Genomic DNA, 21,836 nt, shown 5'->3' with positions numbered 1-21,836 from the left:
CATGCTTATATAACCTTTTTTTTAATGAAAAAATAATAATTAATTTTAAGAGTCATTCATCTATCGGAAACTTATGTCAGCCAAAGATTGTTAGAGGATCTCTAATTATTTTTTTACATCTTGTAGGAAAATATATGCTCAAAGACTCAGTTCAAACAAAAAGCTTTCTTATGTTTTGACACCATCTTATTTTGGAAAGGATTTTTAAATATATATTCATCTATAAGAAATATATACCTCCGTATATTAATTTACAATTTGAAGACTCAAACAGGAGCATACAGGTCACTTCAATCCGTGGACATGCCAAAAATCCTCCATGGATGGAGCACCTACCATTTGATGCCATGACAAGAAGATGATAAAAACAGCATCCATTGTTAACGTGATATTTCCGTCGATGTCAATGTCCTAACTCTCTCATGTCGGCCATTTACTCAATCATAAAAGTAATTTACTTTACATAAAACATTGTGATATAAAAGATTCATAGGGTCTAAACCCAAAACTTGAAGTCTTGGGGTCAAATACTATTGCGTCAAGTTTTTGCTAATGGATTTTGCTTAATCAAATCGATCTTTTAATTATTCATCTTACACCAAGAGATTATAATCCAACTTATAATAATCCTAAAAGAATAAGAGAAAAAATAAATATACAGGTCTAATTCTCTTCAGATCAGTCTCTAAAATCATCGTGAGGTGATGTCCATTGAAATCACTCTAAACGAAACCAAAAGATCCCTCTCCAAAACAATATCAATACAAGAACTCTTAATCTCAGTAACCTAGAGTACACGGAAAGTTCATGGAGACGATTTTGGATTGTAAGTGATAGACAAGATTGTGGGTGGATCCAACTGATGTGACAGGTGGATGATGATTTTGGACTGGATGGAGCATTCTTCTCATGTTTCATGTCCAGTTATCATGTCGCCTATTCACCACATGATTTCACGTAGAAGAATTGAATTGATTAAGTCAAGCGTTTAGGTCAAGATGCTATACGTATTATATATATGAACCCTAAAAAGAGAAATATTGTGGTTTAGACACGTCCATATTTCCCAATCTCATGCCATTGGTGGAATGGACACTTTTTTTGTCGTCTACACGTATTTCACTGCGATGATTGAGATGTTTCCTCTGCAAATTATGTTGGCATCCAAAGTGCCACTTTCACAATGTTTATAATAATCACATCCATAACAAATAATAATAATAATAATAATAATAATAATAATAATAATAAAACTCTTTCTTAGCTTTTCCGTGTGGAATTATATATAGGTGAAGGAGCGGCATAAATATGATAGGGGCGAATTCGCACGGAGAGCTACAAATTTTTAAAATGATAAAAACAACTCTCTAATATTTTTTTTATTTTTTTATCTTAAAAATTATTATATTTTCTCTCCATATTTTTAATAAATTAGCTCATATAATTAAATCGGTTCCACCAATCAAAAGGTTCATTCAAAATAGGTAGGTAAAACTAGACTTACACTCATCAAAGAAACTTAATTTGTTAAATAAAGTACCAAACTAAGCATCCGAATAAAATGAATGACGTACTACATAATACATGATAAATACTCTCACTTTAATGCTTCGAGTTTAGACATTATCTCATAAATTAAACTTATTAAAGAATCATAAATAAATTAATTTTATCAAAAGAATGGTTCATTGTATAAAAGAGATTCATTACAGTTGGAAAGGTCAAATTGACTATTGATTTTTGAAAAGGTTCCAGAGATTGATTTTGAGTATAATTAATGTAATATATTTTTGAAGATTATATAAATCTCATATATTTGGCCAAGAAATAAATAGAGTTTTGAAGTGGTAAAGAATTTTGAGTGAAAGATAGAATATCTTGTCTTATCTTACTCTTCCTTTATGTGATAACCCTATTTCTTCTTCTTATCAAATTCAATATTTGGTATCAAAACCCAAGTTAAGCTATGACCTCTTTTCTAAGAATAATTCAACTTCAAATCCTTAGATTGATAAAAAAAAATTATAATATATGGTGCATCCAAATAAAGATTCTTTTAGGTTCCCAAGATATATGAGAGTTTATAGAAGATAGATTTTTTGAACTAAGGAATAATGAGTGCCAAAGTAAAAAAATAAGTCAAAGATAGGAGGAATGAGAAAAAAGTTTTATTCACGATCTATCAATGACTTAGATAATACAATATTCGAGATCATCACTTCAACAAATACTTTAAAAGAGGATTGGTAAATGTTTGGTAGTGTAAATAATGTAAAAAAGTTTCATTTACAAGTTTTACAAGCTAAGTTTGGAAAAATACGAGGTACTTCTAAATCTATTTATGATTGTTTCTCAAAAGTTATTTTCAATAGTCTCAAATTACGTGGCATCAAAGAGCTATTTTCAGAAATCATATGTTATTCCAGGAATATTATATTTGGTAATCTATCTCAATGACCAATAAGAGGTAAAGGTAAAATAATAGTAAAAAATTATATATTTCATATGTTTATTATATTCCTAATATGAAAAATAATATTCTAAGCTTGGGGTAATTATTAGAAAAAGATTATGATATTGAGATGAAAGATATAGCTCTTTTAATTCGTGATAAGAATAAAACATTGATATCACATATGAAAATGGTGAAAAATAAAATCAGCACTCATGACAACTGGTGAGTAGATTAACCATCCTGCTTCTGCATCGTTCATGAGTTCTTCTCTGTCTGCTTTCCTGATGTTAAAGTACATGACAACCTCTGCATTATAGCATCTTAGATATGATCAGCACGGAAGGAAATTGTCATGAGTGCTGCATTATAGCTGATTTTATTTCCTTTGCATTTATATATTTTTGATTGGTTAAGTTGTTTTAAAACTAATATTGAGGATATTTCGACATTATAGCATCTTAGATATGATCACTTAAATTTTAAAGCTTTAAAACTTCTAGAGAAGTATAATATAGTGATAAAAATACCAAGAATTGATCATCCATCAAAATTATATAAAGTATATGTTTTGAACAAGTAAGAAAGAAAGTTTTTCAAAGTAAAAGAACAAAAAGAGCATGATTTCGATTTGATTGCACTTAAATGATTTGGTTTACATATTCTTAACTTTACTGATGATCATAGTGGCAAACTTAAATACTTAGTCCAGTATTTAAGTTTACATATTCTTAACTTAAATACTTAGTCCAGTATCACTTAGAGAAAGCAGGTATTTTCTTAACTTTACTGATGATCATAGTGGCAAACTTGGGTTTACATATTAAAAAAAAGAAAGAAGTTTTAAGTAAATTTAAAGAATTTAATGATTTGGTTAAAAGATAAAATGGTTCTTAGATTAAATATTTAAAAAAAGATAGGGATGGTGAATACATAGGTATTTGAAAGATTTTGTAAAAATAATGAAATTTTACATCAATTCACTATGTCATACACATCTCAATAAAATGGTGTTTTAGAAAGAAAAAAATATAACTATACTTAATATGGTTCGATACATATTAAAGGAAAAAAAATTCCTAAAGAATTTTGGGAAGATACTATTGCTTGTGTAATTCATTTGCTTAATAGGTTTTCAATAAAACAAATTGATAACGTTATACCGTATATAGCTTACAGAAACCAAAAGTCAATCATTTGAGAATTTTCATAAGTATTGCATTTGCTAAGATATCCGAAGAAAAGAGAACAAAACTTAAAGATAAAATTCAAAAATACATCTTGTTAGGTTATGCTGAGAATTTTGGTGGCTATAAACTCTACGATCCTATCACAAATAAAATTATGATGTCAAGAGATGTTGAGTTTAATGAACAATAGATTTGGGACTGAAAAAATGATGAGTAGCATAAGAAAGCTATAGCTTCAAAAGATGATGATAAAATACAAGCAAACATCGAAGAAGCTTTATCAAAATCATCACCTAAATCAGCTTGGTTACATGATTTAAGAAGTTCAATTATAAAAATGACAAGACTGATTGAAGAGCTATATGATATGACTCGAAAAATTGATACTAACAATGATAAACTTTCTTTATTTTATCTTTTACAGGATATAATCCATTAACCTTCGAAGAAACTTATAGAGAAGAAAAATGACAATAAGTTATGAATAAGGAGATTCGTGCTATTAACAAAAATAATATATGGGAGCTTACTACATATCCAAAAGACTACCAAGCGATCGATATTAAGTGGATCTTCAAAACAAAAAGAAATATAAAAGGAGAGGTAGAGAAATACAAAGCTCGATTGGTTGCAAAGGGATACAAACAATAATATAGGATCGACTATAAAGAAGTATTTGCACCAATTGCTCGATTAGAGATGGTAAGATTACTTATCTCCCTAGCAGCTCAAATGAAATAATTTTTTTTACAAATAGATGTTAAATCAGTATTTTTAAATTAATTTTTTAAGAAGAGATATATATTCAACAACCCCGTAGTTTTATTATTCACGAACAAGAAGACAAGATATATAAGTTAAAGAGAGCACTTTATGGGCTTAAACAAGCCCCACGAACTTTGAATTCTCAGATATATATGCCTATTTTATTCAAAATAGATTTTCTAAGTATCCATATGAATATGTTCTTTATATGAAATTTAACTTTAATAGAAATATCTTGTTTATATGTTTGTATGTAGATGATTTAATTTTTATAAGTAATAGTAGCTCCATGATTAAATATTTTAAGCATTCAATGAAGAAGGAGTTTGAGATGATCGATTTAGGCCTAATGACTTATTTTTTCAATATCGAAGTTATACAAGACAATAAAGAAATTTTTATCTCACAAGAAAATTATGCAAAGGAGGTTCTAAAGAAGTTTTCTATAGAAGATTATCATCATACATATACACCCATAAAATATGGCATAAAGTTAACCAAGGAAGGTGAAGGTAAATACATTAATCTAACTTATTATAAAAGTCTAGTTGGATGTTTAAGATATTTAATATGCACTCGATATACTATTTGGAGTTGGTTTAATAAGTAGATATATGAAAGCTCTTAAGACATCTCATTTAAATGTCACGAAATAAAATTTGTGATATATTAAAGGGACAATTGAATATAAAATGTTTTATTCATCATCTAAAAGGTTGGAGCTCATTAGATATAGTAACAATGATCGGGCAAAAAGTTATGATGATCATAAGAGTATAATTAGATTTGTATTTTAATTTGGTGATACTACATTCACATGGTCTTCAAAAAAATAATATATTATTACTTTATCAAAATGTGAAGCATAATATATAGTAGCATCATCTTGTGTTTGTCATACAATATGACTAAGAAAATTACTTCAAGAACTTCATATAGCATTGGAGAAGTCAATCAAGATTTATATTGATAACAAATCAGATATTACCTTAGCCAAAAATCCAGTCTATCATAAAAGATCGAAGTATATCAAAAATATATTTTATTTTATAAGAGATCATATTAAAAACAAAGACGCGGATCTACATCATATCAACATAAGTGAACAAATGACTAATATACTTACAAAACCTCTCAAATTTAAAATATTTTAATAATTTCGAAAGAAATTTGGCATGTTAGATGGAACAAGTTTAGGGGAGAGAATATTAGAATTAAACTTGTTAAAGTATTATAAAGAAATTAATTTCATCAAAAAAAATTTTATTACATCAAGAGAGAGGTTCATTACATAAAAAAGAGAAATAGATTAAATGCAAAATGGAAGGACAAACCAAATTGACTATTAGTTTTTTAAATGACTTCTTGAAAGAAAATGATTTATTTTAGGTATAATTAATATAATATATCTTTTGGAACTATATAAACCCCATATATTAGCCATGAAATACATAAAGTTTTAAAGTTATAAAAGTTTTGAGTAAAAAAAAAAAAATCTTATCTTATCTTACTCGGATGATAATCATATCCCTTCTTCAAATGTATCGTATGTGTATGCTAAATACTTAAGCGTACCAAAGAACAGCCTAAACCAAAAGTAGCATCAATTTTTGGATAACAAAAGCAACGTAATACCTTAATTTTTATTCCCCATACGACTTCAACATTTAACTTGTTGCGATAGTACTCAACATAGAGCAAATGCCTCCACAAGCCTTAGGAGGTATCAGAGAAGGAATCATGAATGATCACTCGAACTGCGATAGGAATTCTTACTGCGTGCTTCCCATCATCAAGCCATGTCAAGCTTCCGAAGTTGAAGTCCCCTTGCACCATCTGAAGCGGTGTGAACATCACCGCGAAAGTGTGCGTCGTCGTGGAAGCATTGAACTGGAGAAGAGAAGGCTCGACCACCATGTTGACACCCGAAGGAGACTCCAACTTTGCCCTGTAAATGGAATCCGTGTCCCCCACATTGATCACGGTTCTCCACACCGTCAGTTGTCTCTTCTTCAGGTCAGGAATGGAGATGGAGGGCAGGTTCAGGTGATACAGTCGACTGTCCACCAAGTCACAAGTGGTCGACGGACCGTAAGTGCAGTTGAAGAATTTGAAGTAGTCTTCGGGATCGACGTCATAAATAAGCCCGGGATCAACGGCTTTGTTAGGATCGATATGACCGCCGCCAAAGTCGAAAGGATCAGAGTGCTTTCGAGGAACTCCCTCTGCTTCTATGGGGAAGCCGTATGCATTGGCCGTATGAGCTTAAAACAGAGGTTGTAATGTACTTTAACATCAGGAAAGCAGACAGAGAAGAACTCCGGAACGATGCAGAAGCAGGATGGTCAATCTACTCACCAGTTGTGACGAGTGCTGATTTGATGGCAGCAGGAGACCACTGGGGATGTGCTGCTTTAAGAAGAGCTGCTACGCCAGAGACATGGGGACAAGACATCGATGTTCCAGACTCAAACTTATAGGAATCTTTTACTGCGGCCAGGATAAGGAATCCGGGAGCTGTGATATCGGGCTGTCCAAAGGCAGTGATGGTGAGCACACCAGTTCATCGAAAAGAACCAAACATGTGAGCTTCTAGTAGATAATAGAAATTGTACCTACCTTGACTAGATCTGGGAACAATATACTCGGCCCTCTCGACGCGAAAGCTGTGACCCTGGGCGACATAACTCCACTCCCGACCTTATCCTGCGTTAGGCTCACCTTCACCAGCGGGGATCTGCCAATTTCCTTTCGTGGTTATTATTCCCGAAAAGAAAATTATGATCTGTTTAGGAAAACTGAACTGGAGTTGAGCAGACCTTGTATTCGTTACATAATCTTTTATTTGTTTGCCGATCTCGTAATCTACAAAGACGCATACGGTGCCGTTGCAAATAACGTCAATGAAGCTTAGGATGTTGGCGGAGTACTGTGCAAAGATAATGCCCTTCCCTCCTGCTTCCTGAACATTACTGGCAGCCAGTGGAAAGTGTCGCCTGGGTGGAGAGCTTGAGGCGATGGCAAGCTGGTAACAGAGCACAATCTTTCCGACTACATCACTCGAATTCAGAACGTCCCGCGAGCAACTGCAACAATAGATCAAATGCACATTACTAGGTACTCTTTTCTTTAAGAACATTTAATCGAATTATAGTTACCTCCCACCATCTGCTAGCTCTTTGAATTCTCCATCGGTGGATTCATAGAGGATGGATTGTCCCTGCCGCAGCAACCATGAACAATTAATTCAATATAAGTAGATGCAAACTTTCAAATGTATTAGCGTCTGTGAAAACTACACGTTCGCACCACCACGGTTCGGTTGTCTCCGAGGGTTAGGATGGTAGGAAACGATCGATCCATGGTGCTGGCTGCCACCGTGATCACCCACGGCAGGTCATTAGAAATGGTCTGGGGAACGGGACCATCGTTGCCTCCAGCGAAGATCACAGTTATCCCCTTTGCTACCGCATGTATGGAAGCAAAGTATGGGTGAAGTACGCCCCCAAGTGAGAGTGATAAGATGTCCACGCCATCATGGATAGCATCATCTATCGCCTTCAGCACAGCAGCGTCGGGACACCCTGCTTGTGCCCAGCATGCCTTGTAGATTGCTAGCCGGGCACGAGGAGCTCCTCCTCTCGCTGTGCCGGCACCCAGACCATGGAAGCTCGCATCACTCACCAACGAGCCTGCTGCCGTGGAAGCCGTGTGCGTTCCGTGGCCCTCGGAATCCCGGGGAGACTGGTAGTCTCCTTCGATGAGAGAAGGGTCGACGCCTCCGGCGTACCATCTTGCACCGATGATCTTGCGGTTGCAGTGGTTGACGGTGAAGTTTTGACCTACTTCACACGTTCCTTTCCAACGGGATGGGACGGGGCCGTAACCATGGTCATCAAAGCTTCTCGATTCCGGCCAAATGCCTATATAAGAAAATTTGGTAGGACAGGGCAAGCTCAATGACGATAAGGTAATGATTGCTTGCCTGTGTCGACGACGCCGATGATGATCCCATCGCCGAAGTTGCCTCTTGCAAGTAGTCCTGTGGGTTGGGGTTGTTCAAAACCAAGATCAAGGTAGTCCCAGCTTCGCGTAGTGAGCAGTGGAACGCTCCGGCTTGGATTGCAACTGATCACTTCCGGCATTTCTAACAAGAAAAGAAAAGGGCAATATGATCAGGTTGTTTACTCATCTTAATTAAGGATTATGTATACGCTTAAATATGATATAATATACTAAACACGTGATGGATTCTCTCTCTGTCTCTGTCTCTCTCTTTCATCTCAAGTCGCTAATCTTATCTTAAGCAGCCTGTCGATTCAAGAGGTTGAAAATGACCCAACGTTTAGCTAAATAATAAAAGAAGCGTTCAAAGACCCACCTTAATCCTACTCTCCGATCATGATTCCAAGGTGAAATTATTACTCAACATGGAATCAAGGGCATAATTTAGATTAATACCATGAAGTCAAAGGCCGAGAAAAAGTCTTCCAATTTTTTGTTTTAGTGGCCTCAACACATGAGCCGACTCTCAGGAGTACATCTATCTTTTGATCTCCCGTAATTAAGCACAAAACTATTGTGATTGAGATTTTATTTTCACATACTGATTTATCTGGATCAATATCGTCCCTTCAAATTTCAGATATATTCTTGCATGCATCTTTTGGATTGTTCTCATCTGTTGTGCTGTTAATCATATTAGAACTTGCTTCCATTGTCACTGGTAAAATAGGCCTGAAATTGAAGAAGGAAGAACCTGCAATTTTGTTTGCTTGAGATTCTGTAAGCATTGCTGCAAAGCCCGAGAAGCCATGCTTATAGCTGTAGACAATTGAACTCACGGCCTCCTCCTTGCTGAATCACCAATTAGAATAACCTGTAATCGAGCATATATGACAGGAAGATGAAACGAACACAAACTATATATGGTGCAAAAAATGCATACCTCCCCAGTACGGAAGACAGCATATCATGGTGCGACGCAGTCACAAGGTTTGGATCTTCGTGTTGCCTCTCTCCCATGTACACTATGTACAGCAGCTGCACAGAAGAGACCATCGAGATGTTAGTCCACGGACATCGAATGTTAAGATGGAAGAGAGACGCTCATGGACCTTGGTCGATGATGGTGTATGTCCAAGTGCTGCCATTTGGATGAAGCTTGAAAGGAAGAGAAGTAGAAGCATAGAGGATAGAAGATGCTGGGAACCCATCTTGCATGTGGCCGTGGAGGAGCAGTGTTGCTCCAATGGCGCTACTTACAAGCCTATGAAGCAACATGACCGACGGTGGTGATGGTCAATGATAGCTTGTTTGTGGCGAGTTAAAGCCAAGGAAACTTCGTTGATGTGAAAGACTAATAAAAATAAAAGGATATTATTTTATCGTAAGTAAATGAACCAGTCATCAGGAAAGAATCCTGGAGAAATCAAGACTATTATAACAGCATCTTATACCATTGGTGGAGTGGACACTTTTTTCTAGTCTATACGTATTCCACGAAGATGATTGATGGGAACCGTGATGCATTATTGCACCATGATAGACACAAAGACCTTTACTAGTCTCATCAAGCCCAATGGCTATGGCACCTGATAGAGATGCTTCCTCTGCAAATTATGTTGATAATAATAAGAATAATTATTATTATTATATTATATCTTCATTAATAATAACAAAACACTTTCTTGGTTTTTCAGTGTGGAATTATATATAGGTGAAGGAGAAGCATAATTATGATAGGGGCGAATTCCCACATAGATCTCTAAATTTTCAAAATAATAAAAGCAACTCTCTAACCATTTTTATTTTTTTCTTAAGAATTATTACCTTTTCTCTCCATCTTTTTAATAAACTAGCTCATATAATTAAATCGGTTCGACCAATGAAAGGTTCAAAACACGTAGGTAAAATTAGACTTATTCACACCGATCAAAAAGTTTTAATTTGTTAAATAAAGTAAGAAACAAAGCATACTAATAATACATGATAAATACTCTCACTTTAATGCTTGGAGTTTAAACATTATCTCATAAATTACAAAGTCGTCCTTTGGGCGACTTTGTAAATAAATGTCAAAGTCATCCCTTGATAATTGAATATATTCAAATCAGATATATTTATTACATTTAAATATGTATAAAAAAATATAATTGAATATATAAATTATTATATTTGCACTCATGAGTAGATCAACCTTTTGGTGATCCTGAAAGTTCTTATAAACTATGAATATCAATGTAATAATTATAAAGTTACCATCAAGCCATTCATTAGCATCCAGAAATCATGGATAGTTTCTTTATGAACTTTATGTAATCATAATATTTGGCCACCTTGGTGACTAACAAAACACTTAATACATAAATATCAAATTACTCACGATTTTAACTCATAATATATGAAATAAAACTATAATTTTATAATCTAATTCATTACCATAATATGTCTTATAGTCATCCATTTCATTAAAAAAATAAAGAGTGAATCATGACTTTCATGATCGGTATAATTTAAACAAAGTTAAATTCAATATTTAAGACTTAAATTGTAAATTTAAATTAACATAAATTATCAGAATCATAATTTTAATCGATAATAAAAAATTATAAATCTGAAATCATAGCTCTGATACGATGTATAAGCAATTTTATTCATGTACAAAATAAAACATCATAGTGCACTAGAATTAGTTATTTTCATGAAAAGAATCTTTAATTGAAATATAATACCTTGATGCATTGAAAAATGTCTTAAATTTTATCTTTTGAGAAAGTCTAAATTTCCTGAAATTTTGGTTTCTCTTTCTTAAATAATGTACTTTGGCATACGTTATTAATGTAAATATCTTATTCTGATCTATGGAGGGTGAAGGACCATGTTCAAATGTCTTGATGTCTTCCATCAAGACATCAACTAAGAATTAATATGAGCAATATTCTTTCTCATCAATGGATATGACAACTCAAATTAGGTTTGTCTTTCTCATTAACTATTTATTAAATTACCATTAAATATAAAAAAAATCATATGAGCCACATTAATTCCAACAAATGAAGCTTACGAGAGTATATATATTTTTAGTATGTGAACGTCCTTTTTAATTGAGGTGGCAGGCAAATTTTTGGGAATTAAATTAGCGAGTTTAATTTAATGTCATAACTATGGATATCGAAAGCTTGGAATTTTTATGTCGTAAACATGAAATTGCTAATTATAGTTTCGTTTATGTTTTTCTCATTAAATATTTACATGTTTTTAATACTTTTATCATAACTTAATTTCATCATGCTCTCATTTAAATTATTCACTTCTAAAATAGTTCCATACATTTATCAAGTCATTGGCAGTTGAATTATTTTGAGAAGATCGATTTTTAAATTGTAAGTTATTATGAAAAAATTGAGTCCCTCAAATCTATATTATTTCCTGATGACGTATATCGTACGTCGGTGAACGGTGCTAAATACTGAAGCGTACATGAGCAACATAGCACGTTAATTTTTATTGCTCATTATAGCTTAGCTCACCTTTTTTCCTCACTAAATATTTATCGTTTTTAATATTTTTATTATATATTAATTTCACGAAGCTCTTATTTTAATTATTTCCTTGTAAAATAGTTCCAAGCTATTTTTTTATATATTGGCAATTCAATTATTTTGACAATATAGTTTATGAAAAAATTGTGGCCTTCAAAGCTATATTATTTCCTGACAACATCATATGACGACGTTCGTGCGTATGGACAAAAGTAGCTCACACAAGTCTATAAATGAACAAATTGACTGAACCAAAAGTTGACATCAATATTTGAATAGCATTTTACACACCTTAGTTTTTATTCCCCATACAACTTCAACATTTAACTTATTGTCATAGTAGTCAACATAGAGCAGATGCCTTAGGAGGTATCAGAGAAGGAATCATGGATGATCACTCGAACTGCGATAGGAATTCTTACTGCGTGCTTCCCATCATCAAACCATGTCAAGCTTCCGAAGTTGAAGTCCCCTTGCACCATCTGAAGCGGCGTGAACGTCACCGCGAAGGTGTGCGTCGTCGTGGAAGCATTGAACTGAAGAAGAGAAGGCTCGACCACCATGTTGACACCCGGAGGAGACTCCCCCATTGCCCTGTAAATGGAATCCGTGTCCCCCACATTGGTCACGGTTCTCTGCACCGTTAGTGGTGTCTTCTTCAGGTCGGGAATGGAGATGGAGGGCAGATTCAGGTGATACAGCCGACTGTCCACCAAGTCACAAGTGGCCGACGGACCATAAGTGCAGTTGAAGAACTTGAAGTAGTCTTCGGGATCGACGTCATAAATAAGCCCGGGATCAACGGCTTTGTTAGGATCGATGTGACCGCCGCCAAAGTCGAAAGGATCAGCGTGCTTTCGAGGAACTCCCTCTGCTTCTATGGGGAAGCCGTATGCATTGGCCGTATGAGCTTAAAACAGAGGTTGTCATGCTACTTTAACATCAGGAAAGCAGACAGAGAAGAACTCAGGAACGACGCAGAAGCAGGATGGTAAATCTACTTACCAGTTGTGACGAGTGCTGATTTGATGGCAGCAGGAGACCACTGGGGATGTGCTGCTTTAAGAAGAGCTACTACGCCAGAGACATGGGGGCAAGCCATGGAAGTCCCGGAGTCAAACTTATAGGAATCTTTTACTGCGGCCAGGATAAGGAATCCGGGAGCTGTGATATCGGGCTGTCTAAAGGCAGTGATGGTGAGCACACCAGTTCATCGAAAGAACCAAACAATGTGAGCTTCTAGTCGATAATAGAAATTGTACCTACCTTGACTAGATCTGGGAACAATATACTCGGCCCTCTCGACGAGAAAGCTGCGACCCTGGGCGACATAACTCCACTCCCGGCCATATCCTGCGTTGGGCTCACCTTCACCAGGGGGGATCTGCCAATTGCTTTCGTGGTTACACTCTGAAGACCTCAGAAAAAAAAAACAGTACTAATTTGTCCAGGAAAACTGAGCTCGAGCTAGCTAACCGAACCTCGTACTCTCGGCATAAATGGACATTAGTGTGGCCATCTCGTAATCTACAAAGACGCATACGGTGCCGTTGCAAATTTCGTCGATGTAGTGGAGGATGCTGGCGGAGTACTGTGCAAAGATAATGCCCTTCCCTCCTGCTTCCTGAACATTAATGGCAGCCAGTGGAAAGTGTCGCTTGGGTGGTGTGCTTGAGGCGATGGCAAGCTCGTAACAGAGCACAATCTTTCCGACTACATCACTCGAATTCAGAGCGTCGCGCGAGCAACTGTAGTAATCGTATGCCTTCTTTTAATGAACGAACATTTGGACGAAACGATTTGATTCATCTTCGCACTTACCTCCCCCCGTATGCTAGCTTCGTGAATCCTTCGTCCATGGATTCATAGAGGAGGGATTGTCCCTGCAAAAGAATTTGAGTCTGGAACCATGAGTAACTCGCCTTATGTAGACGTAACATGTTTCTGATGAACTATACAGTCCCCCGTACCACCACAGTTTGATTGTCTCCGAGGGTTAGGAGGGTAGGAAAAGAGCGATCGATTGTGCTGGCTGCGACGGTGATCACCCACGGCATGTCATTAGCAATGGTCTGGGTAACGGGTCCATCGTTGCCTCCAGCGAAGATCACAGTTATCCCCTTTGCTACCGCATGTATGGAAGCAAAGTATGGGTGAAGTACGCCCCCAAGTGAGAGTGATAAGATGTCCACGCCATCATGGATAGCATCATCTATCGCCTTCAGCACAGCAGCGTCGGGACACCCTGCTTTTGCCCAGCATGCCTTGTAGATTGCTAGCCGGGCACGAGGAGCTCCTCCTCTCGCTGTGCCGGCGCCCAGACCATGGAAGCTCGCATCACTCACCAACGAGCCTGCTGCCGTGGAAGCCGTGTGCGTTCCGTGGCCCTCGGAATCCCGGGGAGACTGGTAGCCTCCTTCGATGAGAGAAGGGTCGACGCCTCCGGCGTACCATCTTGCACCGATGATCTTGCGGTTGCAGTGGTTGACGGTGAAGTTTTGACCTACTTCACACGTTCCTTTCCAACGGGATGGGACGGGGCCGTAACCATGGTCATCAAAGCTTCTCGATTCCGGCCAAATGCCTATATAAGAAAATTTGGTAGGACAGGGCAAGCTCAATGACGATAAGGTAATGATTGCTTGCCTGTGTCGACGACGCCGATGATGATCCCATCGCCGAAGTTGCCTCTTGCAAGTAGTCCTGTGGGTTGGGGTTGTTCAAAACCAAGATCAAGGTAGTCCCAGCTTCGCGTAGTAAGCAGTGGAACGCTGCGGCTTGGATTGACACTGATCACTTCCGGCATTTCTAACCGGAAAAGAAAAGGGCGATATGATCAAGTTGCTTACTCATCTTAGTTAAGGATTATGTATACGTATAAATATGATATAATATACTAAACACGTGATGGATTCTCTTTCTCTCTCTCTCTCTCTCTCTCTCATCTCGAGACACCGACCTTATCTTAAGCAGCCTGTCGATTCAAGAGGTTGATAATGACCAAGGCGTTTAGCTAAAAAGAAGCGTTCAAAGGCCCACCTTAATCCTACTTTCTTATCATGATTCCAAGGTGATCACAAAATATAAAATTATTACTCAACATGGAATCGAGGGCATAATTTAGATTAATACCATGAAGTCAAAGGCCGAGATAAAGTCTTCCAATTTTTTGTTTTAGTGGCCTCAACACATGAGCCGACTGGATCAATATCGTCCCTTCAAATTTCAGATATATTCTTGCATGCATCTTTTGGATTGTTCTCATCAGTTGTGCTGTTAATCATATTAGAACTTGCTTCCATTCTCACTGGTCAAATAGGCCTGAAATTGAGGAAGGAAGAACCTGCAATTTGGTGTGCTTGAGATTCTGTAAGCATGGCTGCAAAGCCCGAGAAGCCATGCTTATAGCTGTAGACAATTGAACTCACGGCTTCCTCCTTGCTGAATCACCAATTAGAATAACCTGTAATCGAGCATATATGACAGAAAGATGAAACGAACACAAACTATATATGGTGCAAAAAATGCACACCTCCCCAGTACGGAAGACAGCATATGATGGTGCGACGCAGTCACGAGGTCTGGATCTTCGTGTTGCCTCTCTCCCATGTACACTATGTACAGAAGCTACACAGAAGAGACCGTTGAGATGTTAGTCCGTGGACATCAAATGTTAAGATGGTAGAGAGACGCTCATGGACCTTGGTCGATGATGGTGTACGTCCAAGTGCTGCCATTTGGATGAAGCTTGAAAGGAAGAGAAGTAGAAGCATAGAGGATAGAAGATGCTGGTAACCCATCTTGCATGTGGCTGTGGAGGAGAAGCGTTGCTGCAATGGCGCTACTTATAAGCCTATGAGGCCACATGACCGATGGTGGTGATGGTCAATGATAGCTTGTTTGTGATGAATTAAGCCAAGGATAACTTTGTTGACATGAAAGACTAATGAAAATAAAAGGATATTATTTTATTATATGATAAGGGAAATATATCATATTAGTCGTGCAACACACATTACCGGCATCTTTCATATCCTAATTTGGAATGAAAAACAATCTATTATGCCATAGGTACAAAAAGGACAATGAATCAACTGGCCCTAAATGAGACGTCACTCACTTGTCAGTTTAGTTGTGTAAAATTTTAATACATCATTATAAGATCCGAACTTTGAATCCTGCTTATATAACCTATTTTTAATTAAATAATAATAATCAATGTTAAGAGTCATTCATCTATCAGAAACTTATGTCAGCCAACGAATGTTAGAGGATCTCTAATATTTTTTTATATCTTGTAGGAAAATATTTACTCTGTTCAAACTTTCTTGTGCTTTGACACCATCTTATTTTGGAAAATATTTTTAAATATATATTCACCATAAGAAATATATACCTCCGTATATTAATTTGCAATTTGAAGACTCAAACAGGATAAGTTTTTGCTATCAATGCTTACAACGGACGTGGCTTCGATTCTCAATTGATGGAGCAGCCACCAATTGATGCCATGACAAGAAGATGATAAAAAAAGCATCCACTGTTACCGTGATATTTCCATCCATGTCGTCGTCCAACTTTCTCATGTCGGCCATTCACTCACCCATAAAGTAATATACTTTACATAAAACGTTGCTATACCAAACCCAAAACTTGAAGTCAAATGCTATTGCGTGGCTTTTTATTTGCAGCAGTTCTTTATACAATTATTGTTTCTCGTTATACTCATCTGAAAAAAAAAAAAAAAATCAAGATTGTCACATATTATATGCTACATTATGTCACGGACCATTCTCCTTTTTCGTATTTGATTGAACGATAAAGTGTTCGATGACATTATTCTTTTTCTTCGTATTTAAGGTCAAGTTGGTCAATTTAATCAAATCAATCATGTCAAAGTAGTTGATAGGTCAATTTGACAAAATAGATTAATAAAATAATAATAACATAATCAACACGTCAACATAAGGTGGCTCACACCATATAATCAAAGTGATCTATACCTTAAAACTAAGTGATAGATATCTTAGAGTCAAGTGACAAATACTAGGGGGGAGTCAGATGACTCATATATCAAAGGATGACACCTCAAGGTCACTTCCGTCAAGTAAGGCTGATGCAGCCATGATCTCTAAATGTTAACAACTCCATCTCCATCGTGTCTATTATATGTTTCTTGGATTTGATGCAATACAACTTCACCTAGGCTAAGGAATACACATATATAACATTAATTCATATCGAGTGTAACGAGTTCAAAGTCACACTATAAAAAGCTCAATCATATATATTCATAAGAAAGAGTAACATCCTGTTAGTACTTTTGGTGTATCACTTTTAGTGCATTGTTGATGCATCAATCCCTCAAACTTAAGTGTTAGAGGAGTTTTATTGAATATGCCCTTAATATATTTATAGGATTAGATGTATTTTGAATTCAATCAACCTAATATAATAAAAAAACAAATATGGAAGAGGAAGACGAGCTAAGCTCAAATTTACGCGATCAAATTTCCACTTAAGACAATCAAAACAGAGAGATGTATTGTATGGATTCCTCCCATTAACATGAAATTTATCCATAATAGGATAGAAATTATCACTTGGTTTTCAAATGATTCCAGATACACCCAAATGTTTTCCTAAATGCTACGTATATGTACTTACTATTATGTGAAAAGGTTTATTTCATGTATCCAACGTTAGAGACCATCATTATTTCATGTCTTGAATGCGTAAGCAGTGGCAAACAATGGGATTAAATCTTAGGAGGTGTCGGAGAAGAAATCACGAATGATGACCCGAACTGCGATAGGAATTCGTACCGAATTCTTCCCACGTCGATGAACCCAAGTCAAGCTTCCGAACGTGAAGCCTCCTTGCACATTGTGCAGCGGCGTGAACGTCACCTCAAAGTTAAGCTTCTCGCCGGAAGCCCTGAAGTGTAGAACAGATGGCTGCACTTCCATCTTAACACCGGCTGGAGTCTGCACTACGGCCATGTAACGGCCATGCGTGTCGCCCACGTTAGTGACGGTTCTTATCACTTTCACAGGCGTTTCTCTCAGGTCGGGAATGGAGATGGAGGGAAGATTCAGATCATATGTACGGCTGCTACCCACTCCAGATTTCCTGAGGTCAGGAATGGCGCCTGAGGGCAGCTTCAAGTGATTTTGGCCACTAGTACTGTTCGATGCACGGTTTGTGTAGCGAAAGAAGTTGACGTAATCATTTGGATGGATATCATAAATAAGTCCAGGATCCATGGCTCGGTTAGGATCGATATGCCCTCCGCCAAAGTCGAAAGGATCGGCCAGCTTCCGAGGAATCGCTTCTGCTTCTACTGGGAACCCGCGTTCGTTGGTTGTATAGGCTTGAGACGGAGGCATACATACAAATGTCAGAGTTGGCAAATGAGCGGATAAAAGATACACCTACTCACCGGTGGTGACAAGTGCTGATTTGATGGCAGCTGGAGACCAATCGGGATGCACTACTTTGAGAAGAGCTGCAATTCCAGATACATGAGAACAAGCCATTGAAGTTCCTGGCATAAATTGATACCCATCTCTCACTGCCGCCAAGATATTGACTCCCGGAGCTGTGATGTCAGGCTGAGGAGAAGGTAAAGGATGAGCTCAGTGCTCTGTTTTTCCATTTTCCAGTGGAGCTACGATCGACCCTCAGCAGCGTCTTGTGCTTATCACAGGATTTATGGTTGGTTTTATCATTGCTTTCAAGCAGAGGATGATTTTACTTCTCAAAGTTTTAGATGTGGGAGGGGTTCGTTTTGCAATCTATTATAGGAGACTTCATAATTATCATGAACAGAGACGCAACTATAGCTGCATACATACCTTCACTAAGTCCGGATAGCCTGTACTCGGCCCTCTTCCGGAGAAAGCTGCCACCCTCGGCGACATCACTTGGCTCCCGACGATGTTGGATGCAGGGTTCACATGCACCAAGGGGATTCTCCCACTGTCAATCTATCCGTGGTCAGATTCCCAAATTAACTACACGGCGCGGGTGTGGATCAGAATGGAAATCAAGGAAACAGACCTGGCAGTTTCCACCCTGGCATAGTTGGCTATCTGTCCGCCTACATCATAATCCACGAGGACGCATGTAATGCCGCTGCAGTCTGGGGGGATGCTGCGTGGGAATCGTGCAATAATAGCTCCCCTTGCTCCGGCTTGCGACAATTTCCCTAGCAACCGGGAGGTCTCACCGGCAGCAGCTTCAGAGCCAGAAAATGTACGATCAAAGCATAACACAATCTTGTCTGCTAATTGCGTGAGATATTGAGGCACCACTGAGCAACTACAACGGATTACATGTACACGTTACTGTTTGCCCTCTTCTTAACGTGTGAAAAGAGATACAAGGCAAAGAAGACAACAGTAATCGGTAGTCGTTACCTGTCAAAAGCTACAAGAACTTTGTATCCTGGATCACTGGACGCGTAGCACATAGATTGGCCCTGCAGTTAAGAACAATTTGATGAAGATTATAAGTTTCAAGTTGATCGATGTCTGGAAAAAGATACACGGGCTCATACGTACCACCAGAGTTCGTCGGTTTCCAAGGATTATGTCGGTCGGAAAAGAGCGATCGATAGTGCTGGCAGCCACCGTGATGACCCATGGCACCGCGTTGTTGATTGTTTGAGGGACGGGGCCATCGTTTCCCCCAGAGAAGACCACCGTTGTCCCCTTCTTTACCGCGCCTAGTGACGCCGGAAAATAACCGTGCCCACCGATCGACAGTGACAATATGTCCACACCATCACCCACCGCATCATCTATGGCTTGTAGTACGTCGGCTTTCCCGCATCTTCCTGATACCCAGCACACCTTGTAGATTGCTAGCCGCGCACGAGGAGCGCCTCCTCTTGCTGTACCGCCACCGAGACCGTGGAAGTTTGCATCGCTTACCAGAGAACCTGCTGCGGTGGAAGCGGTGTGTGTTCCATGGCCATTGGCGTCACGGGGGGAGTCGTAGTCTTGCGCGACGTCAGACGGGCGGGCGTCTTTACTGTAGTATCTTGCACCGATGATCTTGCGGTTGCAGTGGTTGACGGTGAAGTTTTGACCTACTTCACACTTTCCTTTCCAACGGGATGGGACGGGGCCATAACCATCGTCGTTGAAGCTTCTCGATTCCGGCCAGATGCCTATGAAAGAAAAACTCCCATTGACATGCTCAATGATATATAATTAGGCGATCAGTACTGAACAGAAGATGCTTAATTGCCTGTGTCGACAACTCCGATGATGATGCCATCGCCTTCCTTGCCTTTCTCAAGTAGTCCTGGCGGTTGGTGATGCTGATAACCTAGACCAAGGTAGTCCCAGCTTCGCGTAGTTTGCAGACGAAATGCGCGGCTTGGCTCGATGCTCAGTACTTCCGGCAAGGCTAGTACGAAACGACAATACAACCCTTCATCATCGTGTGCTCAACCAATAACCGAAGTCTTTGGAAGCATTGCTTATAAATTAATTTCTTAGTTTGGTCTCATAAACTTGTGCACCTGAAGCGCACAACATTAGATATATGTGTTAAGGACCTGCAATTTGATCTGCTTGGGATTCCTTAAGCCTGGCTGCAAAGCCCGAGAAGCCGTATCTGTAGCTGTAGACGATTGAATTGAATGCCGCATCCTTGCTGAAACAACACAAGTGCACCAACTAACCCGTAAGCAAGGAAGCATATAGCAGATGAGGACGAAGTTGGATGGAGAACATATACCTCCCCAACACAGAAGACAGCATCTCATGGTGGGACGCGGTCACAAGCTCCGGACCTTCGTGTTGCCGCTCTTCAAGACACACAATGTACAGCTTCACAGCAGCAAAGCACCGTTTATTGTCATTTAGGAAAGACCATTGATATATCGATGCATACACATCAAATACCGAGATGGTAGAGGTACACTCACCTTGGTTGATGCTTCGTCTCCGAGAGCTTCCATTCGGAAGAAACCCAAAACGAAGAGAAGTAGAAAGGTGGAGGGCGGAGTACAATGGGTACCCATACTTACCTCTCCTCCGTTGCTGTAGTTCCTCTATTTATAAGCCTATTAATTAAGCCACCACAACGACGATGATGGACTCTCTAGGATACCCAACTTTGACATCTATTTAGGATTCCATGGTGTCGAACTTTGTTGACAGCATAATGACACGTGAGTGATGCAGAATGCAATAATAGACCTAGTATTCTTTTAGATAAGAGCCGTGTAAAGATCTCAGAAATAAAACGGACCGAATTATTTGCCTACAGCGTGTAGTCTCTTGATCAGTGTAGTACGCCCTGAGTCGAATACGAGGCTCCGACAGGGACGAAGCCCGTTTTTTATTATCATGTTGTTTCTCTCTGATTTCCATGTGATTCACAGCTATTACCATGTGACTTCCATACGAAGCTCAAATATTGACACTCAAGATTTTAAGGGGAGTGAGATGGATGACCGTGGTAGAACCACTTACAGATTACATCCGCAAATAATAACAGAATCTACACAGCATGCAGATTTTAGACGCCGGTCTAAACTCTGCTACAGGTATATACAACATAAAAATTAGACGCTGGTCTAACTTTTGCAACACAAATTAATCTGCCATAAATCTTCGAATTATAACTCAAAATTGACGAATTATTATTAGCTGTTCGACCAGTTTCTTATTCAACAGTAACATGACCACAGAATAAGAGTCGATTCAACAGTAACATAACAACTGTAGTATGCATCGTATCCAGCAACCCATTAAACAAAGATTTGTGTCGAAAGCACAGAAACTTAGGACTAAACATATAAATATTGGGTAAAAATTAAGCGATGAGCAATTTGCCTCAGGAGAAGATAAAAGCGGCTCAAAAATA

The 21,836-nt window shown here is 38.2% G+C and overlaps 1 protein-coding gene across 5 annotated transcripts; it reads right to left on the bottom strand.

The window, feature by feature from the left end:
- Window positions 1–6,031: 6,031 nt before the first annotated feature.
- On the bottom strand, window positions 6,032–21,034 carry LOC103974802 (subtilisin-like protease SBT3.5). 5 transcript variants are annotated; one of them, XM_065123211.1, is made up of 20 exons: window positions 20,893–21,034; window positions 20,703–20,794; window positions 20,521–20,618; window positions 20,208–20,369; window positions 19,517–20,127; window positions 19,373–19,434; window positions 19,014–19,274; window positions 18,809–18,932; window positions 18,394–18,565; window positions 17,777–18,324; window positions 15,653–15,781; window positions 15,484–15,578; window positions 15,295–15,392; window positions 8,393–8,554; window positions 7,717–8,330; window positions 7,566–7,627; window positions 7,227–7,493; window positions 7,027–7,144; window positions 6,766–6,937; window positions 6,032–6,671 (listed from the first exon to the last, which is right to left on the bottom strand). In XM_065123211.1, the coding sequence occupies exons 1-20, from the start codon at window positions 20,986–20,988 to the stop codon at window positions 6,124–6,126; spliced, it is 4,491 nt and encodes a 1,496-aa protein (XP_064979283.1). In that variant the 5' UTR covers window positions 20,989–21,034; the 3' UTR covers window positions 6,032–6,123. The 5 variants fall into 5 exon arrangements, 3 of the variants coding, with proteins under 3 accessions (XP_064979283.1, XP_064979274.1, XP_064979288.1); XM_065123202.1 differs by lacking the exons at window positions 6,032–6,671; window positions 6,766–6,937; window positions 7,027–7,144; ... (2 more) ...; window positions 7,717–8,330; window positions 8,393–8,554 and adding exons at window positions 12,199–12,861; window positions 12,957–13,128; window positions 13,218–13,335; ... (2 more) ...; window positions 13,922–14,535; window positions 14,598–14,759; XR_010489688.1 differs by lacking the exons at window positions 6,032–6,671; window positions 6,766–6,937; window positions 7,027–7,144; ... (2 more) ...; window positions 7,717–8,330; window positions 8,393–8,554 and adding exons at window positions 12,722–12,861; window positions 12,957–13,132; window positions 13,218–13,335; ... (2 more) ...; window positions 13,922–14,535; window positions 14,598–14,759.
- Window positions 21,035–21,836: the final 802 nt, after the last annotated feature.

This window comes from Musa acuminata, chromosome BXJ1-3 (genome assembly GCF_036884655.1).
Source record: "Musa acuminata AAA Group cultivar baxijiao chromosome BXJ1-3, Cavendish_Baxijiao_AAA, whole genome shotgun sequence".
Taxonomy (NCBI): Eukaryota; Viridiplantae; Streptophyta; class Magnoliopsida; order Zingiberales; family Musaceae; genus Musa; species Musa acuminata.
The sequence above is the reverse complement of the archived record's forward strand: the minus strand, read 5'-3'. Positions and strand labels throughout refer to the sequence as shown.

Excerpts from the sequence above, each read along its gene's own strand:
- LOC103974802 (XM_065123211.1), bottom strand. The coding sequence starts at position 20,988 with ATGGGTACCCATTGTACTCCGCCCTCCACCTTTCTACTTCTCTTCGTT. Across the intron at positions 18,933-19,013 it reads GCCAGGGTGGAAACTGCCAG|TGGGAGAATCCCCTTGGTGC; the intron begins GTCTGTTTCCTT and ends ATAGATTGACAG. Across the intron at positions 7,628-7,716 it reads GAGACAACCGAACCGTGGTG|GGACAATCCATCCTCTATGA; the intron begins GTGCGAACGTGT and ends TTGCTGCGGCAG.